Source organism: Abramis brama (assembly GCF_963993115.1).
Source record: "Abramis brama genome assembly, chromosome: 16".
NCBI lineage: Eukaryota > Metazoa > Chordata > Actinopteri > Cypriniformes > Leuciscidae > Abramis > Abramis brama.
This window is the reverse complement of record NC_139978.1, coordinates 19,237,420-19,260,457: the sequence shown is the minus strand read 5'-3', so window position 1 is coordinate 19,260,457 and position 23,038 is coordinate 19,237,420. Positions and strand designations below refer to the sequence as shown.

At 37.2% G+C, this 23,038-nt stretch overlaps 1 protein-coding gene across 1 annotated transcript in view; it reads left to right on the top strand.

The window, feature by feature from the left end:
- The window catches only part of ncs1b (neuronal calcium sensor 1b), a 43,383-nt gene extending 20,761 nt beyond the window's left edge, over positions 1 to 22,622 (top strand). Inside the window, exons 5-10 of the mRNA XM_084087822.1 lie at positions 6,746 to 6,884; positions 11,252 to 11,330; positions 17,400 to 17,488; positions 17,592 to 17,669; positions 18,874 to 18,996; positions 20,256 to 22,622. Of these exons, the coding sequence (XP_083943948.1) occupies positions 6,746 to 6,884; positions 11,252 to 11,330; positions 17,400 to 17,488; positions 17,592 to 17,669; positions 18,874 to 18,972 (484 nt within the window). The 3' untranslated portion in view covers positions 18,973 to 18,996; positions 20,256 to 22,622. The remainder of the gene's footprint in view (positions 1 to 6,745; positions 6,885 to 11,251; positions 11,331 to 17,399; positions 17,489 to 17,591; positions 17,670 to 18,873; positions 18,997 to 20,255) is intronic.
- The last annotated feature ends 416 nt before the right edge of the window (positions 22,623 to 23,038 follow it).

Genomic DNA, 23,038 nt, shown 5'->3' with positions numbered 1-23,038 from the left:
TGTCTGTACCCTTACAAAGTTCTCAATGCTTCGGTTTGTATGTAAGGACCCTCATTATGTTACCGTGTTAGTGTGAGGCTATTTTGAGCCTTGTTAGTGGTATTAACTAGCGATTTATTTTTACTTACTCTGTGCCCCATATACTAGTGTTATGAGCTAAAATGTTTTTAAAGATAAAACTCTTTACATTCGATTTTCATGAAAACGCATCGCAGGGAACGATCGACTCGGTAACCATGTGTTAATTAACCCCAGGTTCATTTTTCACTGGATTTGTCCTTTAAGTTTATTGCTAAAAACGGTGTGTTTACTTCCGGGAGTTGGATAAAGCATGTGGAACTGGCGGTTTTGAACCAGTTAGCAATATTCATCTGATGGTCAGTGAACTGTCAGGCATGTTTGAGGCTAAACTTTTTTGTGTGATTGTGATTTTAATCTTTGTCTTTCAATCTCAGACCATCTTCCTCCCTGATCTCAAAATGAATTAGAGAACTATGACATTATCCTGGCAGATTGCATTCTCTTCGGTATTGGCTGCTACAGCATTTATTGTCCTCTTATGCTAGACCTAGACATTCTGTCACTGGTAATTCATACAGAAATACAATTCCCAGTATTAACCAGGAGTTCCACTCGCTATATATGCATATAAATGGCCATTTTTATATGCGCTGATGTGTATTGATCATCCAACTATTGCCTTGCGGCGGCTAATAGTCCAGTGGCTGAATTAATGGCTGTGCATAGGTTAACCAACAGCCTTGGGAGAAACAACTAAAAACATCTGAGCGATTAATTTAGTCATTTGTCTTCCCCTGCATGAGCTAATGGACTCGTGTGTGCTGGACATCACAATGAAAGTCTGTATTTGAATATACTGCAAAGGTGGCGAAGCTTTTGTCAGCAGCCTTGCTAAACAATTATACACACACACACAAGGCCATATGATAGCTTTATGTGGGGAATAGACTGAAATTTAAGTCATTATTCACAAATAATCTTCCCCTCCAGTAGGAGGACTGGATCTGCAACCAAATCAACGAGTTAGTGATTTGAAATTGAGAATCTATTCAGTTCAATTCGTGAAATAAATCATTTAGACTGGTTTTGTGATCTTTAGCAGCAGATTAATTCAAAAGAGTTGACTCACATTTTGCTCACAAATTAAACAATGCTACTGCTCCCACGTACTACGGAGCTGGGTGTCAACATTTTCAGTAAGCAATGGCTTAAGTTTTGGTCTTATTGTATTACTTAAGAAGACTTTTGTGTCCATTGTAAAGCTTAAAGCTTCAGTTTTTATATTTAAATGGCATGGAAAAGTGTTTAGATGTTTTTTCACCATAGCAGTCAACCCCGGAAGAGAGAGAGAGAGTGAGTGTTGGGAATGTTCTATATAGTGTCATGTCTTCATTTGTGCATGTGTTTGTTCTAACAATATTTGTTATATATAGTATATTTGTTACTATTTTTATTACAACCACAACAGCTCCTTGAATATAGTACATTTTTTTGTGTGTATTCCCATTTCAAGTGTGAACATTTGAAGCAAGCTCTTAGACCACTCAGATGAACACCTGATTTTTAACATTTTTAAATTATTCAAGGAGAGGAGTAGGGTAGTTGACTCAAAAATTCTGTTATTATTTACTCACGCTCATGTTTACTCTGTGGAACACAAAAAATATATAAATTTAGATTTTGAAGAATATTTTTTCCATACATCAAAAGTCAATGGAACACAAAACATTCAAAATTTAGGCCTTTATTCATTATCAATAAGTGTATAACCAGACTACATCAAATATGATTATGCAAACCACAAACGCCAACTGACATCAAACCTTAGTATTTGATATTGCCACTTAGACCTGCACCAAACCTTAAAAAAACAGCTTGGACCATATTGGTCTTTTCAGCAGGGATATGGCATATAATTATTGATTTTACATCAGTGATCCAGACCGTCTGGACTGATATTATAGGCTGACATTCATAGTAGTCAAAAGTGCGACTTTTACAGACAGTTCAATAATGTCTAATTAGAGAACGAGGCGACTTTTCTTAGAAATTAGAAAGTGCCTTTTAGACACTGAAATGTAAGATTCCTACAGTTCATTATTGTCTAAATGAAAGCCAATGTTTGGGGGCAAATTTGTTTTCATTTGAAATCTGATTTTTTTTAAACTAGTGCTGCATTTATACACGTCATATTTGAAGTGTTCTGTAAGTGCTTTGCATTCCTCGCTTTTCAAAAAATACCAGGCGTTGCTTTGACAACAGCGGCTCCCTCAAATTAAGCGGCAATCAAGTCGGATTAACCGAGAACGAAATGTTGTTACCCTTCTCGTTTGCTCTGTGCTCACTCTGTGCATGCTTAATACTGTGGAGAGTTTGAATTCTGTGTGTGTGTGTGTGTGTGTGTGTTGAGAGGTGGCAGGTTGTTCAGGGCTCACTGACAGAGCGCAATAGTCCCCTCCCAAACCACCTACAGACCCCTTTGCCAATGAATGGATAAAGCATGAATCATACAGAGAACATTTTCTCCTTTCTGTTTTCTTGAAGCTTTAAAAATAGCCCAAAGTGATTTGTGAATCATCCGACTATGCTTGACTGAGTGTTTTTTCCTGACCAGTGTGGTGTAATGGGGCAATTGCTGAGACATTACACAGTTGGCATTGCTCTGCATGTGGCAAGAGGATGGCGTCATAAAGCCACAGGAGGCTATACAGACCAATGACCCTCTGCGAGATGCTTGTGTGAGCATGTGGCAGAAAATATTTTTGACTGGTTTTGTGGTTGTGTACAAAATCTTTCTCTGGTACACATAAATGCTGGACTTAAATGAGAAGTGATGCACTTTTTTGGGCTTCAAATTTTTTCCAGCCATTCACTCCCATTATAAAGCTTGGAAGAGCCAGGACATTTTTTGAATATAACTCCGATTGTATTTGTCTTAAAGAAGAATGTCATGTACACCTAGGATGACTTGAGGTTGAGTAAATCATGGGCTAATTTTCGTTTTTGGGTGAACTAACCCTTTAAACACCATCCCAGCAAGCTTGCATTCACATCTGCCTCCATCCATTCTACAACCAATGATTATGATCTTTTTTAATAATCCAAAAATTGTTTCACTTGGATATACGTCACAATACAGAACACATGATTGTCTGCTACTTCTGTAACATAAGAAATTGATGAGTCTGATGCTTTTAATAGACCGATATACTCTGCCTATATGCACAGAGGTGGTGACAATAAAACTGATTAAATCAGCCTAAAGCCGCAGTCACAGTAGACTTTCAGCACACAAATTTCTATGTAATTTGTGCATTTCTATAGCCTGACGTTGTCATACTCAGATTCTAGTCAGAATATGAGTGTGATACTGCTCCATTGGGCTGTCATTATGGGGCGTGTTTCAACCGAATCAGGAAGGAAAATGCCTCTGCACTCAATTGGATAGACCTACAACCAATCAGAGCAACGGAGTAAGTTTTCATTCATGTTTCCTATCGACAAATGCCTTGATCGCGGTTCTCTGTTACTCTTTTAAAATTAATGCGCTGTCGATATCTTCTATAACAGATGCGATGGTGTAATCTACACATAATGTTTCATAAACAAAGTTCGGCAGGAGCACGTTCACATAATCAATCCAATCAACTTGTCATCAAACACCATGTCTACCCTATCAGCATGAGAGGAAACATATATTCACTCTGTCAACTCACCTAACATTCCTTGACAGTTTTCAGCATCCCTCCACTCACTCTCGGCTTGTTCTTCCACAGTCTGGAATACGGGGGGAGTACTTTGGGTTCGGGCCGAATACCAAGCCCGGAGCCTCTCCTCGGACAGCACGCCAAATATGCATTTATTCTATCTGACTTATTTGTAAGTGTGAACTCGTGAAATCTCAATTCTCCAGCGGCAGTCATCTTTATTGTAAACTAATTCAACCGCTCGTTGGTGACGTAGATGGTTACGTTGCTCATCTGTCCATCATCGTATAAAGCCCGCCCTTACAATTTGATTGGTCCGACCAATTTTTATTCGGGCATAATAGCTCCTCAACGGATCGAGTCCAGACCGGACTTCCCAACCTAAAAATTTTGTGGGCGGGGCTAAGTTCGGCTGGCATCCAGGCTAGCATTTCTATGTAAACATGACTGCAAATCCTACGTCTTCATGTGATACGAATTTGCAAGTCAGCGTTCATCAAACTTTGGAGCACAGTGAAATTTGCTCAAGCTCAAGTCAGAGTGTTGTGTGACTGTCCCTTAAGATTTAAGTTTTCCTTCTTCTCTTAGCAGTCTGTTGGCTTGTTTTACTTTACAGTTGGTCTAGCCCTGCAGGGAAACCAGCTGCAGTCCTATTTGACTATTTCATCCATTGTTTAAGGCTGTTTATAAGTTGTCTAGTACTGATTTTAGTATTGAGGTATCAGAGTCTGGAGCCAAAATTGGTATTAGTCCAAACCAAAACAGCTATGCAAACAGACCTATATGGCCTTCTGCTTGTCCTGCTCTCATGTAAGTAGAGTCTTCTTTCCTACAAGAAGGAAGTTCCTGCCACCTATCATTAGGAAAGGGAGAGAAAAATTGACAAACTGAGTAAGAGAGAGGCTGATGAGAGAGTTTGGTAACTTATGACTTATACCACACTGCATCTCCATTATAATTTTCCCAGCGTCTCTTTATGTTCACGTCACATAACAGCATGAATTCACATTCTATGATAAGCTAAGCTGCACTAACATTCTACTTGGGTGAACTTGACATTAGTGGTTATAAATGTAATGCAGCGTTTGAGTGTTACAGGCAGCTGCACAGGTGAAAATTAACGCTTGATTGGAAGGTGTGCATTTATGAGAGCTTAATAATTCAAAGTGCAGGTCTGTTGTACCCTGAAATGCAGCTCACCAGTCCTGCACAGATTATCTAAAAAAAATCTTGAAAAGGTTATAAAAAAAATCTTGAAAAGGTTTATATACAGTGCAATGCATAAGTGAATACACCCATGCTAAAGTTGACTAAAAAGAGGAATAAAAAATCATATTTTGGAAATTGAACTTAATGCCTTAATTTAAAAAATTTGGAAAAATCCAACCTTTAAGGACACCAATTTTCTTTGTGAATGAATAATGTATCGTAAATAAATAAATGTTCTTCCTTAAAATACATGGTGCATAAGTGAGTACACCCCTATGTTAAATTCCCATAGAGGCAGGCAGATTTTTATTTTTAAGTATTTTTTTTTTTTTTTTTTTAGGATACTATGCATCCTGATAAAGTTCCCTTGGCCTTTGGAATTAAAATAGCCCCACATCATCACATAGCCTTCACCATACCTAGAGATTGGCATGATTTTATTTCAGTTAGCCTAAAAGCTAGTTTGATTTGCATTGAGAGATGATCTTATGGAAAGTACCCCATGCCAATCTCTAGGTATGGTGAAGGCTATGTGATGATGTGGGGCTATTTTAATTCCAAAGGCCAAGGGAACTTTATCAGGAAGCATAGTATCCTAAAAAAAAAAAAAAAAAAAATACTTAAAAAAAAAAAAAAATCTGCCTGCCTCTATGGGAATTTAACATAGGGGTGTACTCACTTATGCACCATGTATTTTAAGGAAGAACATTTATTTATTTACGATACATTATTCATTCACAAAGAAAATTGGTGTCCTTAAAGGTTGGATTTTTCCAAATTTTTTAAATTAAGGCATTAAGTTCAATTTCCAAAATATGATTTTTTATTCCTCTTTTTAGTCAACTTTAGCATGGGTGTATTCACTTATGCATTGCACTGTATATATATATATATATATATATATATATATATATATATATATATATTAATATATTATGCTAATAATAGTGTGTATATATATATATATATATTAATATATTATGCTAATAATAGTGTGTGTATATATATATATATATATATATATATAGTCCAGTCTTCAGTGACACATGATCCTTCAGAAATCATTCCAGTTTGCTGATTTGTTGCTCAAAAAACATAATTTTTTTTAATCAATTTTGAAGTGCTGCTGAATATTATTGTGGAAAGTGTTATACATTTTTGTTTCAGGATATTTTGATGAATAGAATGTTCAAAAGAACAAAGAGCATTTGAGATAGAAGTATTTTTGTAACATTATAAATGTTTTGAGTGTCAGTTTTGATCAGTTTAATGCATCCTTGCTGAATTAAAATATTAGTTTCTTTAAATAAAAATAAAATAATAAAACAAAACTAAAAAAGTAACTGACCCCAAAATTTGTAACCATTTTTAACCATATATATATATATATAATTAAAAAAGGAAAATATAACAGAATAATATTTTTTTGCTCCTTGAAGACAAAGTTCGACCAGCAGGTCATAGTAGACAGGAGACATCAGTCTTATACCTGTAGTTTTGTAAAAGTTTCATTCTTGATTAATGTCATTCATAAAGTCACTGCGGGATTCAGGAAGCTGACAGATCTAGCCATAAATTATTTCTAACTGTCAGAAAGAGAACAGACTTCAGAGATCTCCTGAAGCAGGAGGCAGATTACAAAGGCATGAACCTATTTTGTTAGCGTGCAGACCAGTCAGGTGCTGTGCTCACATACTTATCAGTCTTCTCTTTCTTGCCCACTTTTCATGAGTGCTTTGATACCATAACATATAAGAGATATCAAAGACATCGTATGAAAATATAATGTTTTGTTTTTCCTCTTCCAGGTACAAGGGCTTCATAAAAGACTGCCCGAGTGGTCAGCTTGATGCTGCAGGTTTCCAGAAGATCTACAAACAGTTCTTCCCCTTTGGCGACCCCACCAAGTTCGCCTCATTTGTCTTCAATGTTTTTGACGAGAACAAGGTGAAGGGCACATCACTGTTTGGTCTTGCACAACACATTCTTCTTTAGGGTTGGAGACATTCTTTCTATCTTTTTTCTTTCTCTGTTCTTTTTTACTTATGTCCCATTCACACAGACAGTGATTTTATCTCTAAAGGTCACGGGTTCATTTTTTTTTTTTTGGTGAATAGTAGCCTACATGTTTCTGCTGATAGATGCCCTAATGAACTACATAAATGAGCAAAGTTATTAAAAGAATCTGAACACAAATGAGATATATTACCAACATCAACAAAAAAATTAAATAATAATAATGATTAATATGTAAATAAAAGAGAAAAGTAATTTAAACAGTATAAAAAAACATTTTCTTGCTGATAACATTCTGGATGGAAAAGCATTTGTGTGCACTTCACAGCAATAATGCACCATATTATGAACATACTGAACAATTATTAATGACGTCAGATCACTATGTTGCTGCATAAATGCCTTTTTTTTAAGACTTTCATACACACATAGGAATACAGTCACAGTTCCAGCAATGATCAAAATACTGACATGATCGATGAGTCGACCATGTGAAGAAGACAAGAACAATCTAAAAGTGGTTTATGATTGGATGGTGCTTGTGAGAGTGAACCATTTCTCTGCTCAGATGTTAGTGTCATTTTTAGGTGTGTTTCTGTGTATGAGCTAGGAAAAAAGATATGTGTTAAGTGTCAGATATGTGTACGTTTATGTAAAAATGAAACCGGTGCTCTGTTTCAAAACCTAGTGCATCATAGAAGCTCTCGACACGAATGCTGTCCAAAAATGTCGGCAACTTAACGCTGCTTTCTAGATACCCGATTTTAAACTAATTCTGCAAATGAAATAAGAGAAATGTTTATTATAAACATACATAATTCATTTATTAATATATAAATATTGTTTAAAATATTGAATTTGAATTATTATTAATATTAAATAATAATATAACATAATATAAAATTTTGCTTATTTTTATGTGTATAATTATAAGTTTCACATCATTCCTGTTGCCTCACTACTGCAATCAGTTGCAAATCGAGTCTCTAATGCAGAGCAATATTTGCAGTCAATGTCTATGTAGAGTGTTCTACATCAGTCACTTATTAGGTTCGTTGACTGTTAGGATGCTGTCTAAGTTGGCAGCAGACAGCGAGAGACAACAGGCTTTGCAACAGAACACGTATGAATATGGATGGGAGGTGAAAAGTTAATTATTCCCACTCTCTTGGGAATTGTGCTTGGTTCCCATTATAAATTATTTATTAAATAGCCTCGTTTTGCTATCTGTGCAATCTGTAATGTGATTAGAAGCCAGTTAGCCCAGCCAGATAACAGTCGTCTGGCAGCAAAACCACTTTCAGAGATCACACACACAGTCAAAGAAGTCCTTAAAGATAATTTATAGGTTTTGAAAGGTACTGCTGTTGTTAGTGAGACACATTAGCCCTGGCCTTTGCTCTTTTCTAGTAATCTGCACTATTCTGCAATGCATTTCACCTCAGGTTCACTTTTTCAGCCACCGGCTCATTGTCAGTGTTATGGAGATGGCATCAGTCTGGGCTTGTTAAGAGTTCCAGTAATGTCTTACAGAACAGACTCAGTAGTCTGACTGTAGAACAGAGGTCAAAGAGGCAAAACCCAGACATTAGTGCTCCAACAGTTTGACAACAGCTTGAGTTTTGTATTTTGAGTGTGTGTTTCTACAAGTTACCAATCTTATTCTATGATATTACATTTACATTATCCTTTTAAAAATGTTATTATGTTACAGCTGTACGATGTAAAAATGTAGAAATAGAAAATAATTCATGTTTATTTGTTTAACTTATCAGCTTGACATGAGAAATACTTCTGAAGTAGCAGCTCTCTTGTCCCAATTATTTAATTACTTACACTATCATTCAAAAGTTTGGGTAAGAATGTTTTTTAAGTAATTATTAATACTTTTATTCTGCAAGGATGGATTATATTTATTAAAAGTGACTGTAAAGATGTTGATAATGTAGATTTCTCTTTCAAATTTGAATAACTTTCTATTCATCAAAGAATCCTGAAAAAAATTATCATGGTTTCCACAAAAATATTAAACAGCACAATTGTTTTTAACATTGATAAGAATCAGGATCTGATCTACATAATCTGAGGAAAGCTAACTCCTCCCAGTCCTTTATATCAATGAAAGATAAAACAAAGGGAAAAATATAAGACAATTCCACACTTTTGAGAGCCCTCCAAAACAAATCAGGCCCTGGTCCAATATCTACTATAAGATACATTACTATAAGTATTTGTGATGTATGCAAATTGTGTAGTTTCAGTGTTTACCAGCAGGGGCTGATGGGGCCACAATGATGAGCCAAACCTCAACACCTTGTATAAGCTGGAACAATAAACTTGACTTGATCCCAACTTTGTGCAGTTTCAAGGAAACACTAAACCATTATGACTACATAACATTTCAGGCAGATCATATAAAATGCAAGTCTGTGGGGATATAATTAATAATGTTTTACGTTGTGGTACACAACTCAGAGCACAATGAAAGCCACCCTTTAGAGTGAGATAAAAGATGGAATACATGGCTGTCCTCCAAAACGTAGTGCTCAGAATAGTGGAAGCATTGTAAGACATTAACTATTGTTATTGTTATTGTTCTCCTTGAAAGACTGCATGAGACAATGGAAGCAAATACAGTTCACAAATGGAAGGGGGGCAAGAAAGTTGAGTCACCTAGAGTTTGCCCGAGGCGTATAGGAAATGCAGCAATTTGGTTTAATGAAATTCTGTGGTCTGGTGAGACAAAAACTGAACCTTTGGCCCTCAAGGCTGTATTTGACTGAAACTTAACACTGCATGTTAGATTCAGCTCTATAGCAGGGACTGGAAAACTCATAAGGTAGAAGTGAAAAATGGATTGAGGTAATACAGAGGAATTCAGTAAGCTTCATATTCCATCAGCGAGCCAGAACATTAGCCACACTGTAGTGAGTTACATAACATAATGATAGCAATTTCAAAATTAACTTATACTCTATTATTATATTTTTACAATTATTTTCTCTTAATTTTCTCTTTTATTTATTATCTTTTATTGTTTATCTTGGCATACAAAGTTTTCTTTTTGATGTTTAATTCCCAAACAAAAGTAAAGTAAAATGGAGGACGGTTCAAAATCAAAGAACAAACTGATGTGACGTAATTTCGAACAAAATCAGACCAAATCGAACTTTGTTTGGAGAAACTGTTGAGAAACTGTTGAGCTGCTTTATAGTAGAAAACGAAGTTGTGCTTCTGATGAAACGAGACACTGACACAGTCTGAAATTATATATTGCAAAAATAAATAAACAACTGCAAATTGTTTTATTTGACAATTTTATTCATAGGAACTAAATGTTGTCTGTCATTGTTAGTGCCTCTTCAGAGGTTCCTTAAGAACACACAGTGCCTAGGCGTGGATAATAAAAATTCACACAATAAAGTAAGGTTTGAACAAGCAAGTTAAGTGTTTTCACCCCTTGAGGTTTTAAGAATTATTTTGGAAGATTTTAAACCTGTATACTAAATAACATGAAACTGCATTCATTTACCTCTCTTGCACTAGACTAGAGAGGTTTCAACAGACAAATCAGAAAATGTGTCATAACGTATCTGCTGGATATTTGGCAGCAGAATGCATCTTGTAATGGCTAGTGGTGCCAGCCTGTAGCCCCAAGGAAGAGCAGGGGGTGGGATAGGAATAGCAGTCCACTGGCCCATTTTAATCTGCCAATCAACTAAGGCTTCTGGGTAACACTTTACAATAAGGTTCTATACTTTAAATTTAGCTGTGCATTAGATATCATGAACAAACCATGAACAAGCATTTGTTCTTTAATCGTTCATTGTTAGTTAATAATGTATAATCTAATGTTAGTAAACACATTTAGTGTTAATAATGCTGTATGGTAACAGTTTACAGTAAGGTCATATTAGTTAATGCATTAACTAACATTAACTAATGAGTAATACATTTGTTACAATATTTATTCATCTTTGTTAACATTAACAATGAACAGTATTTTGATTAACTAGTTCATGTTAGCTCAGGTTCATTAAATAATATTAACAGAAACTTTTGATTTTAATAATGTATTAGTAAATGTTGGAATTAACATTAACAAAGATTAATACATGCTTTAGAAGTATTGTTAATTGTTAGTTCATGTTAACTAATATAATTAATTTAGGTTAAATGGAACCTTATTTAGAAATGAATTTCAACAAAGTTTAATAAAATCGCATGGTGTAAAGTGTTACTGGGTTTTGGGCACCTTGATGACAGGGCAATGAAATATCTTTCTTCTTTTTTCACAGGATGGACGGATTGAGTTCTCAGAGTTCATTCAGGCCCTGTCTGTGACCTCACGTGGGACCTTGGATGAAAAGCTCCGCTGTAAGCAAGTATTTGATTTATAAAAGCCCATTCAAGCGATAATCAGTCAACTACAGAAGCAGTGAAATACCTTTGTGAGATGTGTCATAAAACAGGGAGCAGTCTTAAAATACTAAATCCCTGTAATGAATTTAATACATTAATTTGTCTCTCTAGATAACATACAGTGGCCTAAAACATATTTGGACACTTAAGTTCCACTTAAAAAATCCATGCACTTCATTAAATAAAATATTAAACCAAGTGGCTTTTCCATACAAATGATGCTGGAGCTTTTTATTAGCAATTCTTTATCATATAATTTTTTTTTACATTATATCATATTGTCATGGTTATGTTATGTTTCAATGTATTTTTGTTTATGTTCCTTTGTTTCCTTTCAGTTTAGTTCCTATTTCCATAGTTACTAAATTCTCCCTGTTTGTCACATAGGTTACTGATTAATCCCATTCTCTGTGAATAAGTACTCACTTTTTTGTTCAGACCTCTGTTGTTTCTCGTCATGTTTTAGTGTGGTTAGCGTGATTATTCTTTGGTTATTTAAGTATCTCATCATGCATCTCTTATCTACCACCATACTTGTGACAGAAAAACTAACCCTCAAAATGAGTAAACTTGAAATGGACTGCTACTCACAGAACGGCCGCTCGTTTGAGGAGTATGTGGAGGAGTTCCTGGAACATTATCACGATGCATGCTGTGACGATGAGACTTTGAAACAGCTCTTCTGGAACAGAATGGATGGCATCATCTGGCAGAAGCTGCTGTTGAAAGAGGATCATCTTCCTTTCATCGAGTTCATCGGTTATGCCTTGTGGGTTGCGGATCTTCCCTCACCCTGGGAGTCATTGAGGAAGACACCACCATCAACTCCGACTTTCTAGGACTCTCAAGACAACGCCCATGCTCCCACAGAACCAGAGCCCAAGCCTGTGTCCGCTGCATACCACATCTAATAACTCCATTATGCATAACCTAAAAACTATATAACCCAGTCCCACCCAATGTCCTAACCACCCAATTGTCGCAATCCTCACCACTGGCTCCATCAAATTCCCTTGACTTACCTGCCCCGCTGGTGCCTCTCAGCTCCTCGGCTACGCCCACGCCGCGCAGCCACGCCAGCTTGTCGGGTCCACCTCAGACCCCCTCAACACCAGTGCGACACTGTGAAACAGATCCCCTGGCTTCACCTTGGACCTCCAGTCCCATTACTCCACCTCAGCCTGTCAGCCCTTAGTCTCTGCTTCGATTCTACGCTCCTTTAGCTTCCTCCTTCCCTCAGGTTCCTGTTTGGTCCTCACTCTCTCCAGTGCCACCCCATTCTGCCAGGCCCTCGCCTCGTTCCCTCAAGCCAGCGGCATTGCCTAGAACTTCTGGGCCTACAATGAACCGTCGCCCTCAAGGCTTTGCAGGGGTCTCGAAGGTTGTTAGCTCCGCCTCTGTTGATCTGCTCCAAAGCTCCTCCCAAGATGTCCGTCATGTCATTGACTTCTCCCTCCTTCATCTCCACCATGGGGTTTTCCACACTAAGCTCTTCCATTTCCGGGCCCTTCACCAGTTCCTCGCCCATCTCCAAGAGAGAGAGGGGAGAAAAAAATAAAATAAAATCTTGGTCTGGGTCCCGGACACACTGGTGCTCGGTCCTCAACCAGTCAAGAGACTCTCACTCACAATGCCATGCTATGGTACTGGACTTTCCTCGGTGGACGGCTCGACACTCCTCTGGCTTGCACTCCTCCGGCTTGCTCCTCCCCATCATGGCAGACGGCAGCAGGCCTGGTATCCGGAGAACGGCGGCAACTTCTCCATCCCCTCACGGATGGCAGCCACCCCACCTCGACCCAGAAAAAGTTCTCCAAGTTTTTTATCTTAGCAAAATATCTATTGTAAATACAAGGAATGCAAGAAGTGCTGCACGGGGTGTAACTTCTGTATATCGGTGCTCTTTGGGTGTAGAGATGGTTTCACTCATAAGAAAAATCCAAGGCACTCGAATATTAATTTTTAGAAAAATATAAAAATATACAAATAGTATTTCATGGCTAAAATGCGTTGCGGCCAATAAGCGTTCATCAGGGTGTGAGTAACAAACACAATCAGAGCTCTTTTAAACAGCAATCAAGTAGTCACACGATGATCACCTGGGCCCGGTTTTTCAAAAGGTTTAATCCAGATAAAATTGATACGGATTTAGTAATCCTTTTTTTTGCGATCCGTGATCATGTAATCCAGCTTACTTTTGAGCCAGTTTTTCAAAGCAACATCGGATTGGATCAATCTGATCCGGATAGGAACTTTTCAGGATCACCAAATCCTGTTTACTAGAGCCTTAAATGGAACCAACAGTGTAGCCTACTGGCTTAGCAAAGAACAACAGTTGGCAAAATACCGGTGGCCACAAATAACCATTGTTTATTTTAATTTTAAGAAACAGAAAATCTGTAATAAACAGAAACATTTTACTTTCCTTATTTTGTTATAATGTTAAATTGTAGATTTTGTTGTTTTACCATATCTCATTAGATGTGACATGCTTCCTATATGCTTCAAATATGAAGAAATGTATATATCATCAGTAAACATTGATTTTGTGATCATTCACTTAAAAAAAAAACCTCTCTGGTTTTATTTGGTTCGAAAAATCACAACTGAATCCACCCTTCTGATGGGATCAGGATAATCCTGTTTTTTTTGGATCAAATAGATCCCAAACCGAGTTCAAAGTTCTGAAAAACCCAAAGGGCAGGTTTGATCCAGATCAAATTTAAAGGGTTAGTTCACCCAAAAATGAAAATTCTGTCAGTAATTACTCACCCTCATGTTGTTCCAACCATGCAAGTCTTTCGTTCATCTTCGGATCACAAATTAAGATATTTTTGATGAAATCTGACAGATTTCTCACTCCTCCATAGGCTTTCAGAGGGACCCAAACTCGCCGGCCCAGAATAGTTATTAAAAACATTGTTAAAATAGTCCAAGTGACTACAGTGGCTCTACATTAAGTTTATCATGCGACGACAATACTTTTTGTGCGGAAAAACAACAAAAATAACGACTTTATCCAACTATTAGTGTTCTTCAATGTGGGCCTCTGACGAGAGTTCACGGGAGCGCCAGGACGCATGCGCGAGAACTGAGATTACGGCGTTCTTCTTCTTCTTCTACTTGTTACTGGCTGCTCACTCCTTGGGAGTATTACCGCCATCTACTGTACAAGATGACGTCCCGACATTGCCGGAAGCGCAAAACGGTCTATTTATAAGCAGAGGAAGACGCGCACTGTATGTAAGCTATTCGACACTTATTGTGATTTAGGTCTCGATGATGTCGGGACCAGAGTCCTGCACGGGTCCGATTTTGTAAATCCGCATCCGCCCGTACCCGCAGTGCTTCAAACCGCATCCGACCCGTTATCCGTCAACAGCACTAATTAAAATCCGCACCCGACCAGCTTAAAATAGAACCGACACCCGACCCGCACCCGAAATAAAATCATTTTAGCCAATCACATTATAGACACAATTACAATTATTGCCAGGTCATACAGTAGTTATAACCACAATTAACACAAGGACAACTTCAGCCGAAGCTGTCAAAAGGCCGGTACATGAAGAACATGGCTAACGTTACCACAAAACTGAGTAACCTAACAGACGCGGCTACAACACTATATCTGCCACGCAATTTCGTCTAGCCTACATCAGACAATTTTGGGTTCAAACACACCCTGCACACCACACATACTGAACAGTGTTACATTTGAAAAATACTGTTCGACAGAACTGCTTGGTTTGTTACCAGTTATCTGCGTGCTTCCTCGGCGATGAAGTTCCACATTGGCGGCTATAATCCAACACGAAACTGCATGCAGCAAAGCCTTTCACAATATTGTTTTCTTCAGATAACTCCAAATTTCTCCCACACACTGGACTTGACTTTTGATGACGTATTGTCGACACAACTTTACAATCTCCACTAGCTATTCTTTTCTTCAACTCCTCAGCATCCATCTAGACGACTGCAGTGAAAGCAGATCGCGCGCGCGCAGTTATGAGGAATTTTTAAAACTGAAAGTATAGATTCCTGGGAGGGCGTGGCGCGTGGGCACAAATAAACTGATGTGGATTTTAAATTATTTTATCAACTTGAAATACAGGAATATTTTTGTAGATGTGTTCCTTAAAATATGCATATATTTTTACGTTTGCATGTGATTGTTTTAAACCCGTGTTTAGACCCGTGTTTCCCCCGTGTCCGACCCGCACCCGTATCCGACACAGTTGGATATTTTTCACCCATTTGAGCAAAATTTGCGGGTCACCCGTCGGGTACCCGAACCCGTGCAGGACTCTAATCGGGACGTCATCTTGTACAGTAGATGGCGGTAATACTCCCAAGGAGTGAGCAGCCAGTAACAAGTAGAAGAAGAAGAAGAACGCCGTAATCTCAGTTCTCGCGCATGCGTCCTGGCGCTCCCGTGAACTCTCGTCAGAGGCCCACATTGAAGAACACTAATAGTTGGATAAAGTCGTTATTTTTGTTGTTTTTCCGCACAAAAAGTATTGTCGTCGCATGATAAACTTAATGTAGAGCCACTGTAGTCACTTGGACTATTTTAACGATGTTTTTAACAACTATTCTGGGCCGACGAGTTTGGGTCCCTCTGAAAGCCTATGGAGGAGTCAGAAAGTACTCAGATTTCATCAAAAATATCTTAATTTGTGATCCGAAGATGAACGAAAGACTTACATGGTTGGAACAACATGAGGGTGAGTAATTACTGACAGAATTTTCATTTTTGGGTGAACTAACCCTTTAAGATCGGATTACATGATCTGATCTTAGTTCAGAATCCCTCTTTTGTTTTTGAAAAACCCATTTCCAAGATTTGATCCAATCCGTGATCCGAAATCCCACTGGATTACTTTTGAAAAACTGGGCCCTGGTCATGCGGTACAGGACAAACAGAAGAGAGAAAGTTTAAATATTACAAAGAAAATATATCTCACCAATAACATGACTAAACCAAGCAATATAGATCTAAAAAAAAAAAAAGGTTTAAGTGTCTGAATACCTTTGTGGCCACACTTTTACACACTGGTTGGGTACTGCCCTCTTTCTCTGTTGACTCTTCACCCCAGGCATTGACCTGTGTTTGCACTCTGCATGAGTCGTAGGATTGTCTCTTTGCAGAACTCTTTGTTGTAGATGAGTGGAATGAAAAAGTGCTGTATGGGTGGGACGTCCCAGAGTCCTGGAGTGAAGAGAAAGCCATAGATGGCGAGATGAAAGAGTCGCTCCTCACTGCTGTAATTGCTGTGCAATGACTTGGCTCATACAAGCATGCCTTCATCACTCAATCCTGCATCCATTATTCATTGCAGTGCTGATAAGCTTACATGTCTGCACTCTGATAACATTGCTCTTCAATTCATAATCAAAACTCAAAAAGTCCAACAAGATGCCCGTTGGTGCTTTTTCAGGGTTTTCTATGTTGAATGAAATGTATTATTGCAAATTTAAACATGACCACTCTCTGTACAGTACACCTCATGTTTTGTTTTGGGTTTTTTTGGGGGACACAAATCCCACATTTTATTCTGAAGATTATTATATTCATTATTTTAGATAGCCTCTAAAATAAAATCAACATAGCATGAAAAAACCTGTGCTATTTAAATTTTAGTTAGTACTTTTTATGCTTTGCCATTTTCATTAATTTTATACATTTCTATTTAGCTTTAATTTGTTTTAATTCAGTTTTAATATATGTATTTTTAGTACTTAAACTTATTCTACTTCAGTTCTATTTTTCATTTAAGTTTTTCATCTAATATAGTTCATTTCAGCTTTATTTCAATTAACGAAAACAATTTTGTATAGTTTTAGCAATTACATCACTGGTCTGTATTGCTTCTTAAATTGGTGATTTTTATGTAAAGGTTAAATACCAACCATTTGTTGAAAAAGAAAAAAATGTGGATGAATGTATATTTGCACTATTTTTATGAAAAGTGCTATAATATTTCTACACACACTCACCATGATTCTTGTTACACGCTTTAGGGGCCTTCAAGCTCTATGATCTTGATAACGATGGATTTATCACACGTGATGAAATGCTCAATATCGTGGACGCCATCTATCAGATGGTGGTAAGTCACCATTTATTTCAGCTGTAATTACAATCGGATCATATGGCATTCGTTTAATGAGAAAAACATCTCTCAGATGTCTTATTAATTACATTTGTTTTAGGGAAACACAGTGGACCTTCCAGAAGAAGAAAACACGCCAGAAAAGAGGGTGGATCGCATTTTTGCCATGATGGATAAGGTAAGGATATGTTCATTTTTGTTTTGACTGCAATCACACCGATCAAGTTAATAATGTTATTATCCAGGGGACTGTTTATTATATTTAATTCATGGATTTGTTTAAAGAAATTACTTTTAAAGAAACTACAATTTGGATTGTCCAACCAAAAATACAATTCTGTCATCATGTACATCAAAACCTGTATGACTTTCTTCTGAGGAACATAAAATAAATTATATTGAAAGAATGTTGGTAACTAAACAATTTCGGTTGTCACTGACTTCCATTGTATGGACAAAAAATACAATGAAAGTCAATGGAAACCAAAAGTGTTTGGTTATAAACGTTCTTCAGAATATTTTCTATTGTGTTCAGCAGAAGAAAGAAATGCATAAAAGTTTGCAATGCCTTGAGGGTGAGTACATGATGACATAATTTTCATTTGTGGGTTGACTATCCCTTTAGAACTAAGGATTTTTATGCAGTCGAGCACAACAGTATTAGCAATCAACCATCACCAAACCCATTTAGAAAAATCGCTAATTTATAGCTCTGATTCAGTTTACTAACCGCATCCTCATCATTAATCCAGTGCAGGACAGAACAAGGATACAGTAGGGAATACGAGCTCATTTCTGTGGTAAAGCTAGCGTCACTAACGCTGCCCTCGGGTCTATAAAGAGCCAGTGTGGCATGCGCTGCCGCTATCATTGGAGCCTAGCATAAATGCCAGCTCAAGCCCACTTCAAGTCCTGAAAGATGACATCAGGACTTGCTAGGGAATGTTCACAGAGATTGTATGCTCTCACCATAGCAATCTCAGATCAGAATGAGTACGGTTACTCTCCGGAGTTAGATAATTGCTAATGCTTCTTCAAACAAGTACCACACTGTGCCACATAAGGTGAATAAAGCGTTTCCATTGCCTACTCTGCTATGAACGTTTCCTCAGTGGATCAGCCTGTTAGCACTTGCCCCCTGCTGGGCATGGGAAGCAACTTAAAAGTGAGTTTTTTCCTCATGCATAATTTAAAAACCTCATGGCTGTTTTTTTATCCTCTAGTTTGTAAACAGATACAACCTTCGAGTCTATTCCACATTATTTTAAAACCTCCATGCATCTGCATAAAACCACAAACAGCCTTAAAATAACACATCTAGTTGTTTGTACTCAACATTTGGGACAGTTGTGATTCTAAACAATGTTTGCTTGTTTACCCAGAATGCTGATGGGAAGCTGACCCTACAGGAGTTCCAAGAGGGATCAAAGGCAGATCCCTCGATTGTACAAGCTCTGTCACTCTATGATGGCCTGGTATAGTAGCAGCTTGCCTTAAGGATACAGGTATGTTGTGCTGAATAGAAATGTATTCTACTTTCAGGCTATCTGTTGGTTTTATTAAATCCTGACTACATCCCGGTTTCACGTTATAACTGATTTTAGTGTACTTTCATATTCATAATCATTGACATTTACTGAGGACAATGTAAATATAAGACTCACACATTCAAAATACAGGGCATTTGTCCAAATTTGATGCTTAAATTAGTTATTTAGGAGCATCTGCCACTGAGTGCCTAGAAAAGCATTTAGAAAGAGATATAATATTGAAATTGGGTGATTGTTTTTAGATTTAGGACGTCCGTTTTATGTTCTAGAGCTTTATAGCCTTTGCTAAATGACAGATGACTTCAGTTAAGACAGTAATTGGTTGAATGACACTATCGTTGTTATTTATGTGTTTCTGGCATCAAGGTCAGCTGTGCGTCCATTTACTGGCCTTATCTTACCTCATGGAATTCATATTGCCACCTTTTTTTGTACATAAACACCTACAAGAACAGCATTGAGGCAGATGTTAATTCCTGAATCTCAACTGAATTCGAGTTGAGATAACAAAAGGCATGCACAATTATAATTGGGATTTAAGTAGAATAAAAAATTCAAATGAAATCAAAATTAAGCAATGAAATGAAATTCATGTTTTTAATTAATATTATATTTACATTTATATTTCTTATCTTTATGCCATACTTAACTCGTACAGAATTATATATTATATTATATTATATTATATTATATTATATTATATTATATTATATTATATACATTTAGACTTCTTATATTGGTTCTTTGATTGAATACATAACAAAATTTAATTGTTATTATTTTATATTTATTAGGATTAAATGGACCTATATAATGATTAGATTCCAAATTAAAATGGTGTGTATTTTGTGGTGCTTTATGCAAAAATGTAAATTGTTTTGACACTATTGAAATTTTAGAGATATTAAGAATATGCTGTATGTCTTAGAAGTTGAGAAAAAAATGATATTCTATATGACAGGGGATAAATCATCAATGATGTAATTATTTATTCTTTATTATTTGTGTTGGACTTATGAAATTTCTGTATTGTGGTTAGTTTTTTAGAATTGCAATTAAGTAAATTCCTCTTCCTTTTAAATTCCATTTTGAACATCCTGTTGTTAAAAAGGACCAATTCAATTCAAATATCAGCTCATAAACAGAAACTGAGCCATTTCTCGAATAAAATTACCCAACCTGCTGTGAGCATTTTTTTCATGGTTGTTGTACAGGTACTGCAAAGGAGCCCGTGTGGTGCCATTCCAAAATGCCATGCAAGGAGATGAGTCTTCTTCATTTGATCTCTCATTCTGGACACTTAAGACTGAGAAGTACTGGAGAGAAGAGTTCATCCTTATCTTCTCACAACAACAAACCACATTTCGGCATACAATAATGACAGAAAAGAAGAAACTCTCATCCTGAAACGTGTGTGTGTGTGTGTGTGTGTGAATGCTATACTGCAGGTTTCCATGGGATTTCCACAATGCTTGTTTTCTGCTGAACAAACACACTGGAGACTATATGGATGGCACTGATTGTTATAGAAAAGCACGCTGACGAACCTAAATTATAGATGTAAATATGTGTAAACATTTCATATTTTTTAATCATATTTCGCTGATATATTGTGGACGTGGCTCTTCATGTATAATTTAAGAAACTGCTGATATTTTATTTATTTCTTGTTTGCCTTGAAGTGTATGGATTGCAGCTGTTGCAAGCCTCAACATTTTTAAAAGCCTCTTGGAATGAAAGACCTTAATCCTTTTTTCTTCTATGAATGTGAAAGGGATTCATCTATTATATTTGCATTATGCAGCTCCCATTGTGAATAGTGTGCTGCTCATCCATTGCTGGCAAAACTCATTGCGAAGTCCTCAAGCTACTTCCTAAGCAAGGCACTGTAACCAAGCAACATGCTACACTGTTATTCCTGTACAGTTCCACCTCAGAACTGATGTAAGTACCTCTGTAATGGAGAAGCAAACAGTCCAGCATCTGCTAGTTTAAACTACACCTCTGTCTTTGTCTTTTCCTGTGTCGTTTCCCTGTCAAACAAAGCCATAGACTTGAACCATGACATTCTACTCTCAAAGCAAGTAATTCGGTATGTGCTGGGCGGGTTTGAGTGGGACTCATGCTTTTATCAGTCGCTCTCTGGCTGATGATTAAATTTGAGTCACTGCATAATTGCCTCTAATTTTATTTGCCGTTGGTAAGTAAGATGGAGTTTTTAATATCTGATGTTTCCCTTTTGATATTTCAATAATGGCTGCTTCCATTCTCATCACTGTATGGTATGTGTAGAATTGTTGTGCTCACAATCGGACAGTATTCCAAAGGTGCATAGACCTTGTATTCCATCAGCACAATGGATTCGCTGGCACTCTTTCAAAAGAATTTGCTGTGGTCAATGAATCCCTGATGTAATTAAGTCTGTCACCCAAAAGTGAAGTATAAATCAAATTCACCATACAAAACACATAAAATAGAGCGCCAGTCTCTGCATATACCAGTCTTAGAGAATCGAATCACAAAAGCATTGCACTTGCTCATTTACTTCTATACTGGTACAGTTATACTGCATTTAATACACTGCCTTGCATTTTACATATTGTTTTCTTGCAGCCTTATGCTAAGCAGCTTTAAATGACTTCTTTTCACATCAGCCTACACTCCTCACCCCATAATGACAAAGCAAAAAACAGATTTGTGACAACTTTTCAAATTTATTAAAAAGGAAAAACTAAAATGAATACATTGCATAAGTATTTGTACCCTTATCTTAACTGAAGCACCTTTACAGCCTCAAGTATTTTTAGGTATGATGTGACAAGCTTTGCTCATCTGCATTTGGAGATTTTCTGCCATTCTTCTCTGCAGATCCTCTCAAGCCCTCTCAGGTTGGATGGGGAACATTGGTGGACAGCCATTTTCAGGTTTCTCCAGAGATGTTTGATTGGCTTCAAGCCCATGCTCTGTCCATAAGCCACTCTTGCATTGTCTTAGCTGTGTGCTTAGGGTCATTGTCCATTTGGAAGTTGGACCCTCTGCCCTGTCCGAGGTTCTGAATGCTCTGGACTAGGTTTTCATTAAGTATATACTGTATATTTTGCTGCGTTGAGATTTACCCTGACGAGTCCCCCAGTCCCTGCCACTAAAAACACCCCCACAGCATGATGCTTCCACCACCACGCTTTATCGTTGGGATAGTATTGGTGCTGGTGATGAGCAGTGCCTGGTTTCCTCCAGACATGATACTTGGAACTGAGGTTCATACATTTTTTTTTTGATGAACCTGCAAAATTGGAATACTCCTTATCTAAATGTAAGCATACTTATGCAATTTTTTCTATTTTTTATTTTTAATAAATTTGCAGAGTTACCACAAATCTTTTTTTTTGCTTTGTAATTATGGTATAGAGTAAAGATTGATGTGAAAAGTAATTTAAAGCAGTTTAGCATAAGGCAGCAACATAATGTGAAAAAAGGAAGGGATGTGAATACTTTTGCAAGGTACTATATATTAAAATGGCTTAAAACATGTTTAATCACTAGAGCAATTAAATGTATTCTATTGACAGCCACAAATTTACAGAAAGGAAAAAAAACTAAATTACATTGTAGAAAAAAAATTCTTCATCCATCACATCACTCACAGAAGGAACAGACAGATGGTAAGGTGAAAACAGTGTTTGAGCAGAGTGATGGAACAACAACGGGAACTTAATGCACGTTATCAAGGAACTCTTCTACATAATCCTCGATAGGCCGACCATCTTGAAAGCGGGTGAGAAGAAAGTTAACTGGGTTTACTAGGAGGATGTCCATCCTGTGCTTTGTGGTCTGGTCTTGTCACACTCACAGAACAGACAGATGGTAAGGTGAAAATGTTTGAGCAGAGTGATGGACAACAGCAGGAACCAGACGATGGTGACTTGAATATTGATGGAGACTTAGCTGATGATGACTGAAGTGGATTCCTTTGTGCAGGATGAACACGATGACTAGA